This window comes from Lissotriton helveticus, chromosome 6 (assembly GCF_964261635.1).
Source record: "Lissotriton helveticus chromosome 6, aLisHel1.1, whole genome shotgun sequence".
Classification (NCBI taxonomy): domain Eukaryota; kingdom Metazoa; phylum Chordata; class Amphibia; order Caudata; family Salamandridae; genus Lissotriton; species Lissotriton helveticus.
Window position 1 is genome coordinate 470,150,517 of NC_136067.1, and position 25,922 is coordinate 470,176,438.

Genomic DNA, 25,922 nt, shown 5'->3' on the forward strand with positions numbered 1-25,922 from the left:
TTTTTTCCTGACAAGTTGGTGTTAGTACTCAGGCCATGACTTCCCTTCATGTTGGACAATCCAGCACTCTGTCAGTGACTTTTGCTCCAAGCCTGTCCTCAAAAGAGGAGGAGGGACTCTATCAGATAGACCCAAAAAGGGCTTTAAGATTTTACAATAGTCTTACCAAGGAACACCATGTGGACAATCTTTTTTGTGGGGTTGTCTGGGATGATGAAAGGGCAGGATGCAACCTTGTTGAGGTTGATATTCTTCTGCATCAATATCTCCTAAATGCTGGCCAAGAAATAACACACAGAAGATCTGAAAGTACATTCTGCCAGGGCTAACGCTGATACCAATTACTTGACTTCTGTAGCTTCTATCCTTGATATCTGCCAGGCTGAGACATGGGCGTTATTGCATACTTTCATGAACCACTACTGCCTCCTTGATATCTGCCATGCTGCTGAAATGTGGGAATTATAGCATACTTTCACAAAGTAATACTGCCTATACAGCCAGCTCCAGTGGAAAATTCACTCAGCCCACTCCCCTGCAGGACCTTATGGTCTGTGTCTACTCCACAGTCCCTCCATCTGGGCAGATACTGTTTTGGTATCCATTCTAGAGTGAGGAATAAGTGGTTAGACGTATCCATCAGAAAAACAAGTTACTTACTTTTCTCAGCATTTACTCTGCTGAATATCCAACAGGAGATACCTCACTGCCCTCCCACATCCCTGTTCTGTGGAGTCGCTTTTTTTCACCATCTACAAAGGTCCCAAGTAAGTATTCAACACAATGCTACCAAGCAATTTTTAATCTCAGTATCTGAAAGCGAAAGACAAGAACCTAACAGAGTGCAAGAGGACACATATATGCTCTATTACATTTGGGCAGTGTCGAATGAGCTCAGAGTCCCATGATGCCACCTAGTTGTGCAGCAGAGCACTGCTGAAGAAAGATTTCAAGATCCAGTGTGAACTTGGGGAGTCTTCCATGGTGAGGAATCTGCTGGGTGGCCCAAAGAGCTGGACTGGCATCCCAGACAGACAAGCTAGAGCTTTGCAATGTGGTCCTCCATGGGCAATCGATGCTTGCTGTTTGAAGAGGTGGGATTGCAGCAGCTTGCACTCCTTTTCGAAGCAGGGCAGAGCAGCACCAGTGTGAACACGGCTGTTCGCAGAAACAAAGAGCCCAAATGCTTGAATTCAAAACCTCGAGTGCTACTCCAAGGGTCCAGGACCTGTGAGGCACCAATCAGGGGGTCAAGAACTCACAGAAAATGGGTCCAGGCGCTGTTGGGTAGCCTTTTATGTCCCTAAGGCTCAGATCAGGAAGCTAACTGACTAGCCCTGTGAGCCACTCTGGGGTCCTGGGTTCAAGATGAAGCTGCAGGTCCAGTTCTTCTTCACTAGGCAGGAGGTCAGCAGGCAACAGGTTAGTATTGCAGGGCAGCAGTTCCTTTAGAGCAGCAGTCCAGGAAAGTGGAAGTCCTTGTAGCAACACGGCAGTCCAAAAGTCCCAAAGTCTACAGAAGTGGTGATGTCTCAGGTCCTTCTTTTATACCCTAGTGCCCTGACTCTTGAAGATGGGAAAAGCTCCTGGACATTGGCTTTGACATTTCCTGCCTCCCCTGGCTCCAAGCTGGCTTATGTGGCAATGTAGGCTTGTTAGGCCCTTTGTATAAAGGCAGAACACAGGTTATTTAGGTGTAAGTGGGGATGTGCTCAGCTCTGCCCTCCCATCCTGCCAGCAGGTAGCCAGATCAGGTACACCTAATCCTTGTGTTGTATGACTGTCTGGGAGGAAGCCACAGAGTATAACTGTCAGTCACCTCAAGTCATCTCCCCAGGCCAGACTATATGCACAAAAGGGCTAAGGGCATAAAAATGGCAACTTACTAAAAGTGGCATTATTTAAAATTGACTTCACCACTAGATAGGGCTGTTCACCCCAAATCCAAAGACACCAAATATGAACTGGTTATCGCTTCCAATTTGGAAATTACACTTATAATATGTAATGAGGCAACTCAAATACTATCCTATGGAAGAGATAAGCCTTGCAGTAGTAAAAAATTAATGTAGGAGTTTTTCATTACCAGGACATGTACAAATTAAAAGTACATGTCTTCTGGGCTGTCCATGGCCTACGTTAGGGGTGACATATATTAAAAAGTAAGGTTTGGGACAGGCAGAAGGTTTATTTTGCCAGGTCAAAGTTGCAGTTTACACTGCAATGACAGGACTGAACTTATTTAAATGGCTACTTGAGTGGGAGGCACAATCAGTGCTGCAGGGCAACTGGTATCATTTAATTTAAAGGCACTCTGCACGGGTAGTGCCACTTTACAAGGGACTTGCAAGTACATTAAACATGCCAATTGGATATAAGCCCATTCTAAGATGTTTAAAGGAGAGAAAAAGCACTTCAGTACTGGTTAGCAGTGGAAGGTCCACAGAGTCCTATGGTCAACAAAACTGAATTCAGCAAAAAGTAGGAGGAGGAAGACAGAAAGGTTTGGGGATGACACAGCAGAGAGGGCCAGATCTAGCAACTGGCTTCTGGAATGACTAGCTTATCAGGTTTATTAGGAAGAGGAGAGCACCTCGCCCTTCTCCCCCTTTACAAATGACTCCATCATCTGATATACCTGATCTGTTAAAAACATTGAGTGCTGGGGTGGAGGTAGAGGAAAACCAGCAAATCCTCCATACCATTACAGCAGAGTTTTGTTTATGTTTACACCGATTTCTGTGAACATTATATCTATGTGAAACACTGCACATCTTTGATTTGTACTCCCCGTTTGTTTCAGCAGTTTCCATGAATGGAAGGATATTGAGAAACAGCACTAGTCAGGCATACGTCAGACAGACTGCTTCCCTTTAACAAATAGAATATTAATACTCACAGCTTCTCCACAAAAACAAACAGAAACATGTCCACAGCTCAAACAAGAGCTGTGCCTAGAGCCCATGTGGGAGAGCAAATGACAGATTATTTACAGAATTTCCATAAATGCCTTGCGTCTTCCTTAATGCAAACTCGAAAGCATCAGTGGTGCATCCATGGAGTGTGCCCTCTTGAGCATGCACCCTTTTGGGTCCTGAAAATAGATCTATGGTTGCAGACACATATCAACATTGATTGCCCAATTGCATGTGGAACAGATCTTAAATACATTCTTATCCCATCCAGGAGAAGACACAATAGAGATCTTCATTACAAAAAGAAAGACCACAGGAGTTCAGGTTCCTGGTGCCCAGACTTAACAAACACTTATTTGTTGTTAAAAGTTACAGGGGTGCCTTTGACAACAATGATTCGAACATGCTTATGATTTAGAATGTGTTACATAGATTTTCACAGGTGCAGGTCCAACTTTTGGTTAACTGGTCATTACACAATGTTTAGGGATGGGCGAAACTCATGGAGTTTCACTCTGTGGAGCGAGAGGGTGGAAATAGGCACGTTGCAGGCCAGAGGGCACAGCTTCTAGAGTTGATTGTGGTCCTGCTTGAGTAGATTTTTTAGTAGAGTGGCAGCTGTCTCACCGCAAATTGTCTTGACCTCCTGCATTAGAGAAATATCACCAGCTGCCTCCTTAGTAACTGAAAAAGGTGCTAGGGAATACCTACTCTCACACACCAAATTATCGTTTTCGAGCCCTGAGCACAAAAAACTCCACCATGTGGTGATTGGCGCTCAATAGTTTGTAACTCTGTGTTAGAAAGTAACGCAGAGTGGCCAAATGTCTGCAAATTCCACAAGGAGAGCGGAATAGATCTCCCGCCCCATTAAAATATTTGTACAGCTAAATTGAGTTTATGCACATGTATTTCTTGCACCTTTCAGGTAGTGGCAAACGTCCATTAAAAATTGCAACTGTCTTATCTCAAATATGTCTAGGAGTGGCCTAGGCAGTTCTCAGTGTCGGTTATAACTTAAGAGGGGAAGGGCAGATATTGAGCATGGTGTGCAATTTTTGAGTCTTGTGGTCACTTCCGAGTATGTTACAAATGGCCACAAATACACAAATTAACAGCAATATTTAGTTTTACATTAAGCAATTAAATTATTTCTGTTAATCATCAACAAAGGAAAATTCAGTGTTGCTGGAGGGAAGTATCCGTGGCTGGTTTTCAGTATAACCACTGCCTGCATAAAGGATTTATGTTGATATTCAGAAAACAAGGCATCAATTGCACCCTCCTATCCTACTTGAACATACTGTACTAGGTGAAGAATAAATACACATTTGCATTCAGAATTCCCCAGCCACATGAGGGAAACCTCAATTCTATGTACATTTAGAGAACCTTCAGTTGGAAATTCAAAATAACTTCGTAGGATTGAATTCCTCTTTTTGCAATGATGAGCAGAACCGGGGGGTTCACAGACATCGTTTGCTGGCGGTTTGTGAATGTAGCACAACTTCTGTAACATGGGCCTTGTGTGGTTGCTTGCAGTGATATAACATTTGCATTGAAGTGAATGCGGAAAAACAATCCCTTACACTGAAAAACTGATTTCATAATCACCTGTCAAAGATGATCTTAACAGAATGTGCAGGTCTTGCTTCAATAACCCATTCACAATTCAGGGAATCCTTGTAGTATCCTGGCCATCCTGGCGGTAAAATAATTCCACTTGCTGCTGTCAAATGACTACCACAGGGAGCTGGAAAAGAAAATTAGATGATTCATTATTGGAACAGTAGTATATATATGAACATGTGTCTTGTTTCGTTATTTTAGTTGCTACCTTAATTTTGCAGGATAATAACCCTACTATGCAGCACACTGTGATTTTAGCTGTTTTATCTACAATATATAATGGGCATCTAAATTGCATATCAAACTTAGATCAAAATGATGACGTAATTGGCCGAAGTTTTCAGAATATGAATCATGTGCACTTATAATGCTTTCAAACGGTCCCAATATAATAGGTCGGTAACAAATACCCAAGAAAAAAATATCTTAAATTATTTATGGCAACATATTGCTATGTTTCTCCACTCACAAAGCAACATTCCTGTACATGTAACACAGAGCATACATTGGAAGATTGAATACCAATTGAATTTTTTATTTGCTTGTCAGTCACATGCCATGGATGATCAACCTAAGACCAAAGATACCTGTGATATGTCACTAATGGCCACCATTAGTCTATGGCCATTATCGTGCCAAGGCTGAATGTGATAATGGCCTAAATGCCCATATAATGTCACCCATGTGCATTATTATGCCAGGGAAGACACCATTATATTAGGGATCGCCAAATTTAGGTCAGTCAAACTAATAATATGTCAATGATGGTCGTCAGTATGCCACATTTTGACTGTGAATCCCAAAATATGTAAAAGATGAGGATTATTATACCACAAATAGGCACAATTGTGCCATAGATAAACACTGTATGAGGGAGAGCAACACATACTTGTTGTGGCCTTTGGCACCATGCATAGATTGCAGGACGCATTGCTGTCATTGAGGAATGAAATGCCAGACACACACATAAATATGTACACTTACGTACATGCACACAGGCACACATAAACAAAATACACACAAACATGCCCAGAACAGACCCCTCTCTCTGAAAGAAGGGAGGCCCTTAGTTATCTTAGCTCTGTGTTTATCCTGCAAGAAATTGGGTTTCTGGGTGGCAGAGTTATCCGTCATGTCCATGCAGGAACCACAATCCTTGTCAGGGTAAGTCAGCTAAGCACTATAAATTAACCTGGTAGCGTGGCACAGAGCAGGCAGGCAGGCTTACCTTGCGAGGCAAGGTGCAAAGCATTTGTACAACACTTCAACCAGTAACACAATGAAAACACCACACAAATACTCCACACTAGTTTAGAAAAATAAATTATAATTTTATAAATACAACACAACCAAAATGACAAAAATCCAAAATGTCGAAGCCGAGATAAGAATGAAAAGTGAATACAAGTGTTGCTAGCGCTTAGAAGCAAAGAGTGACTCTGTGAGTAATCTGGTCGAACTGGACAAGGGCAAGGTCAAGAGTTCAGGCCGACTGCAATGGAGATCAGGTTGGATACAGAAGCCACACAAGGTCTGCTGCACACAATACCTTGATCCTGGTGGAAGCATTGAATATGGTGCAGCCAAACGATGTGTCCTTGTTGAACCCGCAGTCAAGGTGATGCATCAATTTTCTCCATGCAATGGTGGTGATGGGTTGGTTCTGAAGATGAAGCACCAAAGCTGAGAGATCTTGATTCTGAAGCTGATACCCTGCATTTCACCTTGCAGTCAAGGGGATGCATCAAGCGTCACTCACTGCAGTGGCAGCAATGTGGCTTTTCTGATGCATCGGTTTGGTGGGTAAGGTGCTGGTTCTGAGTGTTACGTGCCGCTTCTGTTACTGCAACAGTGTTGATGCTTCCATTCTGCTTCACATACCAGAGGATGCGCCGGCTCCACTGGAGCAAGCACCTGGATACACTTTCTTTTTTTTTTTTTTTTTTCTTTTCCAACGATATCAAACTTTATTAGAAACACAGGTCTCAGAAAACGTGCATTCTGAAGTCCTTACAGATGGAAGAAAACGGTCCTATTGAGAAAAACCCTGACAGATGAATACACCAAGAAAGTGAGCACAAAACGTACGTTTGACCTGCTTTACAATCATAGGGGTGACAAGCTGAGCAATTTTAACAACTTTCAGAAACTATCATAACAATAACATAACAAATGCCTGGCTGAGGAGTGAGTGGCATGAAAATAAGAAAAGGCTTCTGCCTTAAGTCTTGAAGTCTCTCTCTCTCTCTCTCTCTCTCTCTCTCTCGCTCTCTCTCTCTCTCATGGCAGCCATTTTAACAGCCCCCTGTCACTCTATTTACCCTCTACTAGGAGGATCACCCAGACTCGTTTTCATGCTGAAAGCAGTGCTTGTTGCTTGGAGCTGCTTGGTATTCTCTTATCGCCGACTGTGTCCCTACAGTGCTCGCCCCTTCAAACGGATGTAACTTCCTTGAGTCACAATTCCTCATGGACACATAACTGCAGTGGTTAATTTGTATGTGTTGGGGCTCTCGTCAGGAGGCAGCTTGCACCAGCCCATTTCTCCTGTTAGCGCTGCCCAAAACAGAACCAAATACGAACCATTAAAGTTGGGGGGAGGATGTGGCGTAATGGCAAGAGCTGCCGGCTTCAGGATTGGGAACGAGGTTCGAGTCCTGGCGTCGCTCAACATCCCGTGTTTCTGCGCAAATCACTTCATCTCCTCTTAAATGAATGTGTACTTAACTGGTGCGCATGGAACGTGCTGGTGTTGATGATTAAGTCCCAGTGCTGAGCACCGGAAACCGCAGTCTCAAATTAAGCACTGCATAAGTGCGCTAGTGCAGGCACAGTGGGACTAAAGCAAGATAGTGCATTTGAATCAGCCACAGACCAGAAATATTAGGGTTTTTACTGAAAAAAAGGCTTCTTTTTAATGAAACACACCCATCACAGAAAAGGAAGTTTTGGTTAAAATTAAAAAAAAAAATCATACGTTGTTTCACTATCCTGGTTACTGAATAGTACTATTTAGAGTGGACAGTGACATTGTACTAGGACAAAAAGCCATCATTCACACAGATGTGACCCAGTGGGCTGATCCATTTCCCCATGTTGCAAGCTGTGGTGGGCAGAAACAAAATGAGAAAGGCACTACAACACACCAATTACAGAAGAGGGCTGTCTGGAAACCCCAGTATGTCTCTATAGATTTGCATGTATTTTTAACAAATATTTCTGGGGAAAACCAAAAGTTCTTGGCTAATGCCAGACCTAAAAAAGACCACTTCTGTGGTACTATCAAGTGTGTGTTCCCAGTACTGGGGACAAAACTCATTTCCAGTGAATGGTTACAGAAAATAGACCGAGGAATAACAACTATGTGGCTAAGGTCTTTAATAACATTAACAGGGCAAAGATAGAGGGGGAACCAGAGACGATGGTCACCCTACTACTGAAGGTTCCAGGAGAGACTAAGACAAAGAAATCTGGTACCTGCTGAAAAGAATTCCAGTAGACCTGATGGGTCTGGTCATTCTGTAGCATTTGAATGCATAATAGTGGGAATCTTGCTGCAACTGGGAAACAGAATTGTGGTTAAACTAACCAGTTCTGAACATTTATAGGTAATTCATCAAGGTAGAAGTGGTCCCAGAATGTGTGAATACACTTTCCAATTATACCTAGAAAAAGAAGTGTAATCGGTGGCTTCAACCTTGCATTTTTTCCAGCCTGGTGCATTTTTGTGAGTGGCTACTCTACACTAAAGTTGTAAATATCCAGGCACCTGTAGCTTCCAATCTTTACCCTTAAAGATTTCTCACCCCAGAGCATTTTCTAAGTCAGAGGATAACAACGATCAATTGTACCAACCACAAAAGTCTAACTGACCTTGTTCCTCCGCAGTTTGATTACAGAAGGTACCTATGTCCAGGTCAACTGAATAGAGTCCCTTGACATTTTTCCCCATTTTATTTTATTCCCTCCTAGGAAACTCTGTCTATAACCTATGCTTCCCAACAGGGCTGTTTTTGTTATCTTCATAACTTTTGATCTCTATGGCCAATTTTCTTCTTTATTGTGACATTTTTATTTTTAAATCCCTTTCTTTTTACCCAATTTTGACCCCTAACATTCTTTATTTTTTAACTGTATTTTATTTTGACTAGCTGTTGCACATATACCACATTTCATCTCTGAAAGTCCCTCCTATGAATGCTAAACTACTAAGAATGAAACCTGCATTCCTGCATAACCCAGTTTACCATTTTGGGTCTGATTATCTGGACCTTTATGGCGCTCCATTGTAGCTTGAAGCACAACTGTGGCCTCTTCCCCTGCTACAATTATTATTATTTTATTTATTTATTTTTTTGGTTAAAAACTTTTTTGAGCAATCACATAGAATTACATAGACGGGCCCACAACCACACGGGCTGGCCGCTAAGTCGCATAGTACGACACATGAAATAAACAATCATTTCCGAGGTCAGGCCAAATCGTAGAACGAAATTGCTACAGACATAGAACAGGATACAACAATTTTCTATATAAAACATGAAAATAACCAACACGAACATAAGGCGAGTGCAATAATCAAGTCAGCCCAAATAGCAGAGGGGGAGGTCACGAAACAGGAGAACAAAAATACATCAATGAGAGTCGGGAAGGCCGTGAGGGGGGGGGGAGCAGGGAGGACAGGAAAATCCTAGAACAGAGCGAAAAATTTCGGGAACGTCAGCCTAAGGAGACAGGGTAACATCGGAGGTGGCCACCAAGGGAGGGGTACAAATGTCTCCACGGTACGCATTCCATTGACCCCAAATTTTCGTCCACGCCCCCGGCCTGCCCCTAGCCACGTAGACTGTCTTCTCACGGAACATGGACCAGTCCATGTTGTCCTCCCACACTGAAACATCAGGAGGTCGGGATGCGCCCCAGAGTTGCGCAATGTCACGCTTCGCGACCATGTAACCCAGGGTCGCCCATCTAGTCTGGGCCACAGAGTAATCGGAGGGTTCCCACACATTCAGCAGACACCGACGGGCCTCAGGCCGCAGGTCAACACCAGTCACCACAGTCATCAACGCAAGCACATCCACCCAATAAGCTGCCACCACAGGACACTCCCAAAGTATATGCATAAAGGTAGCGCTCATCCCACAGCCACGCTTACACAAGCCATCTGGGGAAAAACCCATCACGACCAGACGCGGACCCGTCACATACACCCGGTGGAGGATCTTAAGTTGTACCAAACAAAGACGGGCGGGAATGGCGACCTCCTTCGGGGAGGAGAGTGCCGACTGCCAGTCCTCGTCATCTAGTTCCAATCCATCACCTACCCACATCTCTCGGAGTCGGACCAACAAATCAGCGCGATTATGAATCAGCTTCTTGTAGATGAGAGAGATGGTGCTATCGGGCAAGTGTCCATCTAATATACGATCTTCAAGGGGGGAAGACTCGGGCAGGGCCACATCAGGAGTCAGAACCGAGGCCAAGGCATGTCGGACTTGCAGATACCGGAAACACTCTCTATCACTCAAGTCGTATTCTGCCTTAAGGGCCTGGAATGATTTCACGCGACCATTCACACAAACGTCACCCACTTTACAAATCCCAATCACATCCCAGCGATCAAAGCCCTTAGATGACCAGAGACATCCCAAACGTTCAGAAGCATAATGCGGAGTCGCCAGCGTCAGCCGATTCTCCCATCCCAAACTCACATTCGCTGCGCGCCACACGTTGACCGCTGCCCTAGTCGGGCCCACAAGATGGCGCCCGGCCGATCTGGAGTATAGCGCTCTATTAAAATCCCCTCCCGGCAACTGGAGCTTATCCATCTCAAACGCCGGATCGCGACCCGGCGAGTACATCGCATGGTTAATGGCCGATAGCTGGGCTGCCCAGTAGTACCTCTTGATGTCGGGGAGTGCCATGCCCCCGTCGTACCAAGGGATAGTAAGTTTCGCAAGGGCTATACGTGGACGCCCATCCCAAATCAATTGTCTTTGCAGACTCTCGATTTCTCTGAAATAAGTAGCAGGAACATCGTCGAAAGAGTTCTGAAGGGCGTAGAGGAACCGCGGCAAAGACATCATTTTAAAGAGAGCAGCCCTACCCAGAGGAGACAGGGGCAGCTTACGCCAACGGGCCACATCCAGTCGCAATCTAAGAAGCGGGGGGAGGAGATTACGCTCAAACCGGAGGGAGGAATCCCGGGTAATAAAAATCCCTAAATACTTGAAGCCAGACTGGACCACCTGGATAGGGAATCTGGCCGGCAAAGAGGGCAAAACACCCGAGAGAACATACACACAGGACTTAGCCCAATTAATAACAAGGCCCGAGTTAGCACCGAACGAAGTAAGAACATCAAATAAGACGTTCAAAGATTTACGCGGGGATGTCAAATAAAGAAGAATGTCGTCCGCGTAAAGAGAGACGCGGTCTTCAAAGTCCGGTGACCAACGGATCCCTTTGAGGGAGGGTTCCCATCGAAGCCACGCTGCTAACGGTTCCAAGGCCAGCGCAAAAAGCAATGGAGACAGGGGGCAACCCTGACGGGTCCCTCTACCAAGGCTAAAGGGGACAGAAACTCTACCGTTCACCACCACTTGCGCTAAGGGTTCCACATACAACAATTTCACCCAGCCAATAAATTCAGGTCCAAAACCAAATTTTTTGAGAGCTGCCCAAAGATAGGGCCACTCAACCGTGTCAAAAGCCATCGAGGCGTCTAACGAGGCCAAAATGGCCGGCTCCGACAGAAGCCCCGCCCTCGCCACAGCGCCATGAAGACGACGTAGATTAAGAGCCGTGTTGCGATGCGGGATAAATCCGGACTGATCCGGATGAACCAAGTCGCTAATGACCGTCAGCAGGCGGGTTGCCAGGAGCTTGGCCAGGACCTTAGGCTCAACATTTAATAGGGAAAGGGGCCTATAAGACGAACAAAGGTCCCGCGGTTTCCCGTCCTTGGGAATTACGACTATCGTGGCAAGACGCTGGTCATACGGGAGAATACCCCGTTCTCGGGACTCCAAAAACATGTCACGAAGATAGGGCGCTACCTTGTCAGGGCGTAGCTTGTACAGCTCAATTGGCAACCCATTCGGGCCCAACGCCTTGCCCGAACGGAGCGAGCGAATGGCAGTCGCTATTTCCTCCGTAGTAAAAGGGGACTCCAACGAGACACGGTCCAGATCGGAAACACTGGGCAAAGCTATATCGCGCAACAAAAGGCGAGAGTCAGCCACATCTCGTCCAGACACAGGGGTATACACCACACGAAAATACTCAGCAAAACATTCAACTATGCCAACCGGGTCTGTCACTCCGACACCATTCGACGACTGAATCACAGGCACCACACGATTCGCTCTCTCTTTCTTATCCAACCATGCCAACAATTTACCCGCTTTGTCCCCCACATCATACAGACGACCCTGTTGTTCCCGGAACATCAGTTTAGCCGCATCTGTGACCAAGGATTTATAAGCAAATTGTTTCAGACCCAGGGCGTGGAGTTTATCAGAGGTGATCTCAGACTCTAAGTCGGCCTCCCTCTCAGCAATCTCTATCTCAAGGGCCACCACCTCCCGATTCCTAGCCTTCTTGGATTCAGCAATTAGAGAAAGGGCCTGCCCACGAATCACTGTTTTAAAGGCCTCCCACAGGGATACCGCCGAGGAAACCGACCCCTCGTTGTCCAAAAAGTAGGCATCTAAAGACTTAGTTAAAAGGTTCCGGGTCTCAGGGGAGGCAATATACCAGGGGTTAATTGGAGCCACTCGGCCCACCGCCTCCACCCCTAACTCAAAACAAAGCCAGAGCGGAGAATGATCGGAGATGCCCCGGGGGAGGTGTCTGATCTCATGCGCCGCGGGCATCAGGAAATAATCCATTCTAGATAGACTCCTGTGGGCCCCCGAATGGAAGGTGTATTGAAGCTGGGTAGGATGCAGGAGCCTCCAGCAATCCACCAAACCAAACGTATCTAAAAACCCACCTAACCACTGTTGGGCTAAAGGAGTATCCCTAGGGGGGTAGCGATCTTGTAGACCGGAGATCACAGAATTAAAATCGCCTGCAAGAAAAAGAGTACTATCAGGAAGGTCCAACAACACACGGCCCAAATCGGCAAAGGTAGAAGTCTGTAGGCCGGGGGGCACATAAACAGTAAACAAGGAGAGGGTACGACCTTCGTAGCGACCCACGAGGACAGCATAATGCCCCCGATCATCAAGGATCACATCATCAATAGCTAGGGGGAGGGAAGCCCGAACAAGGATACCCACCCCCCTGGAACCCGTGGTAAACCCCGAATGTGCAGCAAGGCGATACCCCCATCTATTCATCGCACGACAAGTATTGCCCACCAAATGAGTTTCCTGCAAGAAAACAATATCGGGAGATAAACGGCGTAGACATTTTAACACCACACTCCGCTTAATGCGATCTCCCAGACCATTAACATTCCACGAAACAAGCCTCAACCCGCTACCCCCCATCCCACACAGCAACCCCGAAACCCCCCCCGCAATGAGCATGACTTATAAAGGAGCAGAAGCCAGATTAATTCGCCTTGAAAACATAACACAAAAACATCGAACATCCCAACCACCCACCCCCCAACAATCAAGAAAACACCCCCCACCCTGCACCCCTGCAAAATGCTAAATAGCCACCCCAACATGCAGTGTGCCTGTCGCCCAAGAACCCCCATTCTACAAAAAGAACCCCGGAGGAGGAAAGGCTCCGGCCCACCCGCCACCCCGAGTAAGACAGATAATGAGGAGAATACACAAACAGCAGAGGCACTGAGGCATCAAATCCCTGAAAAATTTACTCTATTCGAGGGCCCAGGCGGGCACGTTCCACAGCGAAAAACTTCGTCAGACCAGACGGAGAGAGGTGGTTCTGGATCAAGTCCTCAACAAGGAGATCAACAGAGTGAGGTTCTGGATTCTCCGGAACTCCGACCATGCGTACATTACAGCGACGTGCCCTGTTCTCAAAGTCCTCCAAGCGCCGGGTCATGAAGTCGTTCACCCTGCGAAGGTTGCCGACCTCCGTCTGTATCTCCGAAACGTCCTCCGTGAGACTGGATGACTTAAGATCCAGTGACTTCACCTTCTCATTGGTTTTCGACAGGTCAGCACGAATCAAGTTGACATCAATGGCCACAGTGTCGATTTTGAGGGCCAAAGCTTCATATTGTTGGCCTATCGTCTCCTTCATAGCAGAAATGGCGCCCATGATGTCCTGCAAAGAAGGCTCCGTTGACGCGTCCACAGTGAGATCAGCATTACTGGCTCCGGGCAGGGCGGCTCCGGGGGACCCTTTGGCATGGGTGTAGCGGTCCATCACGTTAGACTGGACCGGGTCCCCACGCAGGGGCGTCTTGGTCTTCCGAGTCTCTCGGTCCCCTCTGCCCGCCATATCAGAACTGCGTCACCAGGCGATTAACCAGGCTGGATGGAATGGCCATAGGAAAGTAGGGCCTCGGGACCAAAGAGCCGCAGCTAGGGCACCACTAGTAGAAGGGCCAACAGATAGGAGAATAAGCTAGCCAAAAGCCCGACAGCCGTTCCGTGCCCCGACTGCAGCCCAGGCCAGGCTCCTCTGCCAGATGTCTCAGTCTGAGGCAGAAACGAAACCGAAACTTAAGAGGGGGACCCACAGGTCGAATCCCCCTGCCGTTGTTGTTCAACTTCAAGACGGCCACTGAGCCTCACCCAGTCCCGGGCGTACCTCGAGAGTGGAGCCCAAAAGTTCGAACAGACGTAACTCCGGAACCCCGGGTCCAAATCGAATTCCAAAAAGTCCAGGGCAATCAGCCCAGTGTCCTCTACACAAATCCTCGTAAAAAGTCAGGATAAGTTCAGGATATCATGCCGGGAGTGGCGGGGGTCCGGGGAGCGCTGTGCTCACGCGGCCATCTCGGATGCCCGCCAAGCTCCTCCTCCCTGGATACACTTTCAATGGAACAAGCACAGGAGCATAAGGTGAGACTTTGAAATCCCTGAGTCTCAAAACAGGTTGTTCCTCAGGAGAGGCAGAGTGTAGCAGGCAGTATAGCAGAAAATCACTTCTTCCAGAGCAGCAGTTCGGCAAAGTGGCAATACAGCAGTACTTCTTCCTGGAAGAGTTTCTTTACATTTCCAGAAGTGTCTGATTTGGTGGTATCAGAGACTCAGTACTTATTCCCAGTTGTGCCTTTGAAGTAGAGGTAACTTCAAAGAGGGGCTCTGAAGTGCACAGAGGTCCTCCCTTCCCAGCCCTGGTTCCAGACTCAATACAGGTGCGAATGCAACCCTTTTTGTGGGGACAGGACACTGCCCATTGAGTTGTGTCAGCTCCGCTGTCAGGTACCCCACAAGGCTTACTTTCTGCTTGCATAGTAATCCCGCAGAGATGGCAAGAGCAATCGCCCCTGTACCCACCATACCCAGTGGAAAAGATGTACCAAGCTGGGATGGAGATTGGACCAGGGAAGGAAGCTAAAGATGATGGGAAGAAGCCCTTATGATCAGGAGAGGATATCTCTTGACTCGGGAAGGACTGTGACTCCAGCTGGCAGGGAGACAAAGGGAGACCCAGTTAGGATGGGCACTATACCACCCAATACTACGTGCACCTCTACACACATACAGAACAGTAGCTACCTGGTAGCAGAAGCACCATGGATCTAGAAAACATCTTTGGCCAGGAAAAGGAAGTGGTGCTCCAGCGCAGTCAGCAAGACAAATCTAAGCGCTCCAGCGCGGTGTATGCAAACCCCAAAGAAAAGCACTCCAGCGCGGTACAGGCAAACCCTATGTAAAGCGCTCCAGCGCAGTGTGGGACAAACCAAGGCAAAGCGCTCCAGCGCGGTGTGGGCAAAAACAATGTAAGCACTTCAGCGCGATGAGGGACAAACCAAGGCAAAGCGCTCCAGCGCGGTGTGGGCAAAAACAACGTAAGCGCTTCAGCATGATGTGGACAAACCAAGGCAAAGCGCTCCAACGCGGTGGGGGCAAAAACAATGTAAGCGCTTCAGCGCAGTGAATATATCAGAGGATAAAGGAGGCAGGTTCGGGAGAGGCATGAGGCAAAAGAACCCAGCTCTGCCGAACGCCAAGGAACTCCCAGCAGGAAACATGCAGAGCACCCCCGTAGAGATTGAAAAACGGGTCTCTGAGCGAGAACGAGGCAACGCTTCTGCGCGACCTAGGATTACCTGCTTGGCGGTCTTGATCCGTAGCAGGCGGGTCAGGAAAGATTCTGGCATGTATTCGAAGCACCGAACCGGGTGGAACCGCTGCAGTTTATGCGGATTCCCCCGGCAGCGCTGGTGCAGTGGAGGCGGTACCTGGTTGCGGAACTAGACCGCAACCTGTCCTTCACTGGGGAGTGAGGATTTACAGTCCTCCGTATGTGTGAAGAGGTCATATAGTGTGGCCAAACGCCGCGAACCACAACAGTACCCTCCGCCAAGACAGAACCCCCAACCAACCTCGTGATCAGACAGGGGTGGCAAGGCGAGGGCTAAGCGAATGACTGACATGAAAGCCTCGAACTAACTTGGGAGCATGCGTACATGAGACAGGGGCTCCCAGGACAGTTTCTCCGGACCGTACCCCTTCCAGTCCACCAGGTAATAGAGCTTCCCCTGAGTGCGACGAGAATCCAGTATGGCTCTGACCTCGTATTCCAGGTGGTCATCAACACGAACCGGAGAAGGAGGAGAAGAGACAGTGCAGTTAGGGTTAACAGCTCGCAGAAGGGACACGTGGAAAACGGGATGTATCCTCATGTGAGGAGGCAAAATAGAGTCAGTTTTTTGGGGCCATGCATGTTGAGGTTTCGAATGGAGAGCCACATTCTGTCCCTTTTCTGGTATTCGGGTTCCATCTGCCTGTGGTTGTCAGCGTACAGTTTATAGGATTCCTTGGCTTTGGCCAACTCGAACCGGGCTTGTTGCCAGAGGTTGAAGAGTGTGCCATGATATGCCTGAACCATGGGCAATGGACTAATCTGGGGCTCATCCCATGCGGTAGTACGGCGATGTTGTCCCTGGAGACAATAAAAAGGACACATGCCGATGGCAGAATGTTTGTTATTGTTATATGCATATTCCACCTTCCATAGCACTTCAGCCCATTCCTTTTCCACCACCAGCAGCAAGCAGCGGAGGTACTGGTCCATGGTGTGATTAGTTAACTCTGCTTGACCGTCCGTCTGGGATGATATGCAGAAGATAGGCGAACGTCCATGTCCATAGCCTTGCATACCTCGCTCCAGAAACGGGACACGAATTGCGAACCCCGGTCTTTTATCACCACCGAGGGAATGCTGTGGAGGCGAACCACATTATGCAGGAATACCACAGCCAGCTCGGCTGCTGTAGGCAACTTCTTCAGTGGCAGGAAATGAGTCATCTTTGTGAGGTGTCTTTGTATCAGGTCCAGGCTTTTGTGGTATACTGGATGATTGGAAAGGATATGGTCATGACACATGTACAGTGCTTGTTGTTGGCGAGCCACCACCGGTAGGTAGTACCTGCCTTCTTTGTACAGGAACCCGTTCTCTTTGGTCACCCCCTCATGTTCTCCTGGCACGACAGCCGGATCAGTCAGGCTTACGTCCTTCTGTAGCTGAATCAGGAACTCAGAAGACAAAATGACCCCCTGGAAGAGGTGTTCAGGAATGATAGGAACTGCCTCGGAGGAGGGCAAGGTGTCGTCGGTTTCTTCCAGACAGGAAAGCACGTCAGCTATGAAAAGCGTTCTGATACCCGATACTGGGTCAAGTTTGCACTATATAAAACTCCATAAAAAAACAGTGGCAGTGTTGAGCAAAAAAGTTAAAGTCCACAATTATGTAAATAGCGCAAGTGATGTGCTTCTTTTGGTGCCTGCCAAAGAAAAAGTATAACCTCTGCATTTATCAAATATGTGACTGAAAATGACTTTCACTGCATAGTCCTTGTTCTTCGCTGACCTGTTACTCAAATCAGCACATTTCCGTATTATTAAAACAAATACATGAACATGCCTGTAAACCCTTTTGGATTGTGACAGTCATTTCCTTATTACGGATGATAGATATGTGATCTCATTTATCTGCCCCTTCCATACTGAAGGGGATTTCCCTTTAGTTTGACTAGGTTCACCAGACGGGTAAGCTTTTAGATCTGAACTACTTGCGCTTGCTGATCTGCCCAAGGCAAGATCACACCTAGGCTGATCCTAAATGTGCCTGACTCTCTAAGACAGCAATGGCTGAAAGTGGATGCCCCTGAACATGCCCAAAACAAACGCCGGCATAAGAGCCCCCCTTTTCAGTGTGCAGACAAAAACAAAAACATAGCTGCAATAAAGTGACTTATCAAGAAAGCAGAGAGGATGTATCCTTATGGCTAGAGCGGTCGACCTAGAAGCTGGGGAACCAGGTTTGAGTCTCGGCAACGACGTTCAACATCCTGTGATTCTGGACAAATCACTTAATCTCCCCGTGCCTAACAAAAAATATGAATGTGTTCTTGTGTAACCAAACTGGTGCTCATGAAAAGTGCTCTGATACCTGATTTCCTCGGGTCTAGTTCGCGCGATATAAACTGTAATACAAAAAAAAAGGGGGGGTGAAGTTAAAGTTCCTTTCTTTTCAATCCGTTTTGTCTCCTTTAGTTGGGATGCCATGAGATCCAGCAAACATTATAGACTGCCTCTAGCAATACTTATAAATAATGTAGCTTGACAACTTAGTTATTCACCACACAAGTACTAAGTTCATCCTGCATTTGAGCAGCATTGAAGAAAAGAGTTCATGGATCCATTCACATTAAATGTCCTGGATGCATTACCTGCAAGGTCAAAAGGACTGCACTATTTCTTACACAGTTCAGTTCAGGATGGTAAACAAGCATTTCTACATTCTAATGTCAATGGATGTGACCTATGGTGAACGTAATATGTCATTCTGTTTTATTTCTGAGAGAAATAGCTCTTCGGTGCTTGCTATGACATTTTATTATCATTTCTATGTTAAGGGTATTTCTTGCACTTGAGTCTTGTTTATATTTTTCAAAAGGATGTCGACCTTTTGAAACATGCCATTTGTCTTACTTTAGGCCAGGTAACTGTGGATTTCCACAGCATTTCTTGCAATTTCATGCTGTTTTGCTGCCCATCAGTGTACCCTAGCAAGTCATTCATCGTTTATGATGGATGGAGTCTTTTGGAGCTTGTCATATCTGATCTTCATGTGTTTGTGCTTCCTGAGTCTAAACTCTTTGGGTGCTTACTGTGGCATTTGTTGTAGACCTTCAGGTGATTTCCAATGTATATAGCCGTGATATATAGTGATATTTTGATGGATAGTTCTTGTTTGCCCTGATGCATGATTCGTTATACTACGAACAAAATAAATAATGTATTAGGTACATTGTACTTATGCTAAAGATTTATTTGAAACAATTCTCGCCACTCCAATACGTCGGTGGCTGAGGATAAAATGTTATTCCGCGATTATGCCATTCTATTTACACAACATAGCACTGATGTGTACTTTAAATACACATCTTTTATTTCTTGCAAAATATTACAGATAATTTTATATTAGTTGTGATTTTCATTCGCTGACTTAAGCCATAGTCACGACCCTGGTGAAATCGTGGGAGACGCCCCAGGCTGGCGGAATTTCTGAATACTGTCGCCTATCTGCCCATAGTATCCCTATTATATTAAGTAAACTATTTGACTTGAGGGCTACCTGTACAATCCCTAAGTTACAGGTTGGAATTTCCATACATGTGGGGATTTAACGCGGTCAAATTCCACCTGCAAGGGGGGGGGGAGAGATAAGCATGAGGAGGGCGGGGCACTGCAGGGGGAGGGCGGGGCACTGCAGGGGAGGACTTCTTTTGTCAGGATTCTATGGTGGCTTGGTAATAGCTCCAGCCTGCAATGCTCGAAGATTTTCCAGCTGGTAACATCGGGTCCTGGTTTACCAGAGCCTGGAAATCTAGATGCTGGAACACTGAACCAGTGTTAGTAGCGCAGAGCTGACTTTCACAATGGGATTTTCCTCTGCACTACTTGTAATCATGACCTTAGTGCTGCTGGCCATCTATGCTAATCAAAACCCTTTTCAGTTGCTATGATTAAGCTCATGCTTAAGGGACGAGCTCTTACAAAAGGCCACTGTGTGCATAATTTTCCAAATCAGTCTGTGAAATATTACATCATTAGAAGAAACTTTCGACTTGGAAATAAATATTAGCCTGGGCAGTTTTTGCAATCAAAAGCATAAGGCAAGAGGCAGGCTAGAGAGTGGGTTTAGAAAGGTGAAGGTGGTGTGTGGCCAGGAACAATTAACGAAACATTCTCTAAATCGAATCTTCAATTCTTCAAACACAATAACATATACTCCAGTTCGGAACGAATGTTTCTAAGAAAGGAAACGACTAGGAAAGAAAGAATTTAGCCTTAAGGACAGATATTATGTGCAGATTTTATGAGCACATGCTCCATCCGGCTGTCCTGCGATCTCGCCGCCGTGGTAGGGGTAGGTGCTTACCAGCCTAGTGCCTCGAGCCAACCAGGTAACTACCTAACAGCTCAGGCCCCACAAGGACAGTCTGTGGGGATCGTCTACTAGGGATTAGGGGGCGGGAACCCACGCAGGACTCCTTCCTGCCTTGGGACATCCACCACGCAGGTCGTATGCGAAATTTCTTTCAAATTGTTAGATTTTTCTTACTAGTTGATGAGCATATTTAGGTCCTGAAGAATTGCCGCAGAGGCATGAAACATGTTGACCACACCATAGGCGAGGGTTGAACGAAGCCAAATCACCTTACCTTTGTGCTTCGGTACCCCTCCCTTCACCAATTTTAATTAGGCAGTGAGCCACATGAATAAAGCAATCTGAAGTGGACTCTACTGACCTCTTTTAACTTTCCCTTCACGCTCACTACTTCACCTCTTTAGGCCCCTCACACGCACGCATCTATTGGCCAGGAACAAAAGAACTCCACTAAAGAGTAGCACGCTGTGCTACCCGTCAGGCATTGCACCGCCAGCCTGTCGCTGGAGCAGGAGGCCAATGATGATACAATACAATCATCAGGTAGGATGGCAACAGTCGTCCAGCCTTTTAATTGTGTGAGGCATCCTTAGTTCCGATAAGGGATTACCTTTATTCCCTGCCTACGCTTCTACACAACCTTCAGTGAGAGAGTTACTCCCCTATTCTATTACCCTTCTTCTGGGGAACTTTGTACATTTTATTGGTATCTAGTTTAGTAGGACACGTACTTTGGACCCCGGTAAATATTGTCCTTAATCAGTCCCCCCTTGTTGTTAGAATCCACATGCTCCATCCAACATATTGTGCACTGTGGCTTTAGGGATATGCAACAGAACAATTAATCTAACATGATATTTGAGATTTAAAACATTAGAATCTTTGGATAAGAGTAGAATGCTCATAGATATTGAAGACTACTGTGGATCCCCATGACAACTCCTCTAGGGACGTTTGTTATTGTTAGGTGGACCTAAATAGCCCCCTTTTTTTTACTGATGCCCCAGTATATGTGCTCTGACCCCTAATACATGTTGGAATGGCCAGAGACACACATCAACAAAAGTGACAGCACCCTAGTACACATCAATGAGAGGGTTGCTGCAGACAACTTGTGCCCACATCGTATCACTGCCGGGGCAGCTTCCTGTATTTACTTTTTTCCCCCAACAATAGGTTGATATTAAACTGCAGTGCAGAAAAACAATACAAGATTCCCAGGTGGGTTATTGCCAACCACAAACACCTGATACTATGAACCATGCCAAGAGCCAACATCTTTGCTGGATACTGTATGTTCACAAACACCTCATAGATATGTGACTCACACTCTCCAAAACTAAGGGCAACAGTTGACCGAAATATGGCCTCCCGAACCGAGGGGCATTTAACAATCCATGCTTTTCAAGCAACTCTTTCCAGATCTGAGAATTGCATGCGTGCTTGTCATTCCACTGCCTACATTTCTCATTACAGGAGTGAGTTACAACAGAATCGTCTTTATCCATGTGTGCACCATATAATTGACAAAGTCTACAGATCAGACACCATGTAAGAAGAAAATACTGTTTTAATGGTGAGTATTTGCTGAGTATGGCTCCAACTTTTACAGTCCTGTAAATCAGTCAGTCATAAATCTGTATTCGGATATAATAATAAATCCATAAAAGCAAAACAAAAAGGAAGACAACTATTACTCACTTATACCAAACCAAAAGCGTAAATTCAAGTAAAACCATTAGCAGCACAGATGATTTTTAAAAGTTATAACAATACAGCTTCAGATAAAAACAATTAGAAAAATAAAGGCCAAAACCATTTTTGTACAAGAGTGGGACTTTACCCGAAGGTGTCAGAGCGCTTCACAAAATGAATAGTAGTGATACATGAGGAGAAAATTACAAGTGAACAAATTACAACAGCAAACATTAAATTACATGAGGCAAAAGTGACAAATGTGAGCAAACAAAATACAAGAGGAAGCAAACGGTACAATTATAGGAGGAAAAGTGACATGTGGGCAGGTTACAAAGGTATACAAAGTACAAGTAGCGGTATAATACTGCAATAAATGGTAGACACTCAAACACAAGAACAATCGTTACGTAGGCAATGGTGGCACTTGAGCAAGTATCTAAAGCAAACAAAATGTAAGAGGTAGCAAACAGTGTGTTACAGGAGAAAAGTGACGTGTGCATGTTACAAAAGAGTACCAAACACAGGTAGAAGGATAATACTGCAATAAATGGCAGAAACTCAAACACAAGAACAAACGTCACGTAGGCAATGGTGGCACTTGTGCAGGTATCTAAAGCAACAAAATATAAGAGGTAGTAAACAGTGTGTTACAAGAGAAGGCACTTCCATAGCCATGGAGAATAGAATTTTCTATAATGGAAGGTCTTCCTTCAGGTAATAGAGAGGGTGTGAATTAAATTTGGAAGTGTCTTTGAAGGAGGAGAACCTTGAGGTCAGTTTTGAAGGCCTGGGAGGAGGTGGTGGTCCGGAGCTGAGGCGGAAGTCAAAGCCAGTAGGACCCTTGTACCAGTTAGCACCACTACTCCAGTAAATGAGTAAGTGGTTTATTTGTAATAGTAGAGGGGAAATTACACAAGCGTAACAGGTATGAGTCAAAGGGGTATATTCACAAGAACGTGTGCTAAACATCACCAAAAAAAGCTAACGCACTTTTACACATCGCAGTCAATCGTTGGAAAATAATCCAGGGTCAACGTGGAATTCACAACAAGGTGGTAGCATGCAATAATCTGCTGAAACTACGGCCAATGTCCGCGATACAACCACTTCAACGGAGATAAAAACACAAAGCACAACACAAAAAAAGTGTAAAGAGCCCATTCGCGTATGAGGAAAGCAGGGATAAGCACCGCCAGGCCCACGACACACACAGCAGGCGGGAATAAGCACAACAAAAGCCTGAAAAAAAAGCAACAATCCAAATAGAAAACAACAGCCAAGCACAATGGAGGCAACCTGAGCCAGCATACAACCCCAGAAACCCCATTGGCAACAAAACATTGTACATGGCAGGCCATCTCAGACAAGGTGAATGCAGCCTGAGGGCTGAGGTGGACAATGGAAGAAAACAAGAAAATCCGGAATGATGAAAAGCGCACAAACAATAGGAAACACGCCGACAACATGATGGCAGCAATGCACACTGGAGGTGGGAGGCCAGTGCCACACCAGGAGCTGGATGACATGGTGTCGACCACATCAGTCCGGAGACAGTGGCAGGACCGGGGACCGGAAACTGACCAAAACAGACACAACAGCAACGGGGGAGGAACCAGGAGTGACCTGGGGAAGATGGGCACAATGGCACACATGCACAATTAAGCTCAGGACCACTGCAGACAGACCATGCCCAAAAGGGACAACAGCAACCAAGAGTACAAGTCACACAACCCAGCAATATCACACCACAGAACAAGCACAGAAGTGGAAACCACACTGCCTGAAGGAGAGTAGGGTGAGCCAAATCATAGCTGAAGGGACATCTCACACACAATGCAGCACAAACACATAGGAAGTAGAGCACCACAACCTCGAACACAATGTGGCACAAACACCAACATTTGCACAACCGAACACAGGACAAAGAGCACCTGCCTGTGGCCGGTAAATGGCCACATGCATCTGGCTAAGCCCGACACATGGACATGACAATGCACAAGTACAAACGCACAGTCCTGATCGGGTAGCAATGCACGTATGGAGCCAGGGACTCTGTGACACACAGATTGGCATACAAATCAAGACACAACAGAGTAGGAGACAAGTTAAAGTGCGGAAACGTATCAATAAATGCGTGCCAGTATGGGCAAGAGAAGTGCCACGATATGCAGACCAATACAGCAGCATGTCTGAATGAGGAACATAGGGCAGCGCCCAAGTCCACCTCGGGGGAGTCCATCACCAACACAAGTTCATGCCAACCCACGTCGGTTGTCCAAGCAGGGATCACGAGTCCAGGCAAAAGCAGCCATGTCCACTGTCGTTTTGGGACATGTGACCAGATTCCCAACATGCAAGCAGGTGTCGGGACACGTGCAATGGGTCCATCCAATTGTGGCTGCGGGTACCTTGTCACTCGTCCGTGAACACGACTGCAGCTGCGTAAGCCAACCTCTCGAATGACTGCTCGTCGTCCACCACATCTGACATGTCGTCGACGTAATCCATCAGCTGACCCGGACAGATGTGCTGACTCCAACCACCAGACCCAATGTGCACCAAAGCCCAATAAGGGTAGTGGCTCAATGCAATCTTCCAGGTCCAGAGTCCAGTCTGCATGCCAAAGATCCATGCATGCCACAAATGGGCATCACGGTGACACTCCTGGTCATGGACCAACAGAGGGCACACACACACGTCGTAATGCAGGACAGCTACCGTTACGTTGGAGAGGCAGACATCCATGGTCCACTCAAATATGCATGAGCGACAATGCAACACAGGCTAAGATGGCCAACGGGAGTGCCCCCAGTCCATGCAGCAGACGTGCACGGTACAAGTCCACGTGACTGGATCTGGGCATGTATTCCGGAGGGTCTGCCATGGCATCAGTGTTCCTGCTAGAAGCGGCACTGGCTTTCCCTGCGCCAGTCCTGTGGATGAAATGGCACAGCCCAGTGCAATGAGCAGTGTCTGTGTGCAATGGGTGCAGGTCTGGGGTGGGTGTACGTGTAAAGGCCATATCATGCACGCCAACTACGACCAAGGACTACTTCATGTGGGATGTGTACACATTGGTCTCACTTCGGGCAGTGCGTAGTGTGGGAGTCACAAGTAAATACAATTGTATATGTCAGGGGGGTGCTGGCCACATGCCATTTTCTGCTCGGAGCTGCAGATGTGCTACCGCCTGATAATTCAAACAAAGGACCTATCATCCGTACAGTTACTTCACCATCCGCATGCATACAGGAGATGCACAGGGTCTGGCGTGGGTGTGGTGGGATGTCTGTGACCCTGGGAACACTGTGGCACTGGCCTTTGAAGGTGTGGGGCCACGTGAGCGTAGGCCAATGGACTGGGCAGGACGGACACAGGTGGACAGCCCATGGCTGGCTGTGATCACGCTGCAACTGAGCACAGGCAAATGCCTCATGCATCCGCAGGGCTGATACACCAGATGCTTGGCATGCATGTGCAAAGAACCCATGCGATTTAGCACTCCTACATGTCCCTGTACATACAGACCCGCCCTCCTGGTGCATGCTACATTGCAACACAGACTACTGTGGCCCTGGTCGCGACTACACCCCAACACAGAGACACATTTACTGCACTCCCTGCCCAAGGCCAGATCCAAGCCACGCCCGTCTCCCCCTGCCCTGACCTGACGTACGCCAGACCAGCACACGCTGCTTGTGAATGCAGGGGGGTGCGCACAAAAGCTACATGTCCAGGGTCACTGCCAACGCTGAGGTGACATGGTAAGGTCTGCTGAAGACAGCACACTGTGATGTTGCAGGGCCCGTGTCCAACATGCTGACACAATGAACACACAGACACACTTACTTGTATGGTGTGAATGGCTATGTGCACATGCGCACGGCCACAATTATTAGCATGCACACTTACTGAATGACACCTGTGTTGGATGTGTATGGGGTGTGTGCACACCAGCAGGCAAGTGTTGCCTGGTGCAGTCACAAATCGACAACAGTGTACATCGTGAAGGACACAACCATTCAACCGTAAAGGCCACATGACTTCTGCTGCACAGAGTTAGTGGCCCCAGAGCACAGTGGCCTGCACGGGCCTACCGCCACAGGACGCTGACTTGCT

General features: G+C 46.8%; 1 protein-coding gene across 1 annotated transcript in view; it reads right to left on the reverse strand.

Annotated features, from left to right (window-relative positions):
- CSMD1 (CUB and Sushi multiple domains 1) overlaps positions 1-25,922 on the reverse strand; it is a 4,503,734-nt gene that overhangs the window by 2,019,149 nt on the left and 2,458,663 nt on the right. Inside the window, exon 16 of the mRNA XM_078647516.1 lies at positions 4,530-4,668. Within this exon, the coding sequence (XP_078503642.1) occupies positions 4,530-4,668 (139 nt within the window). The remainder of the gene's footprint in view (positions 1-4,529; positions 4,669-25,922) is intronic.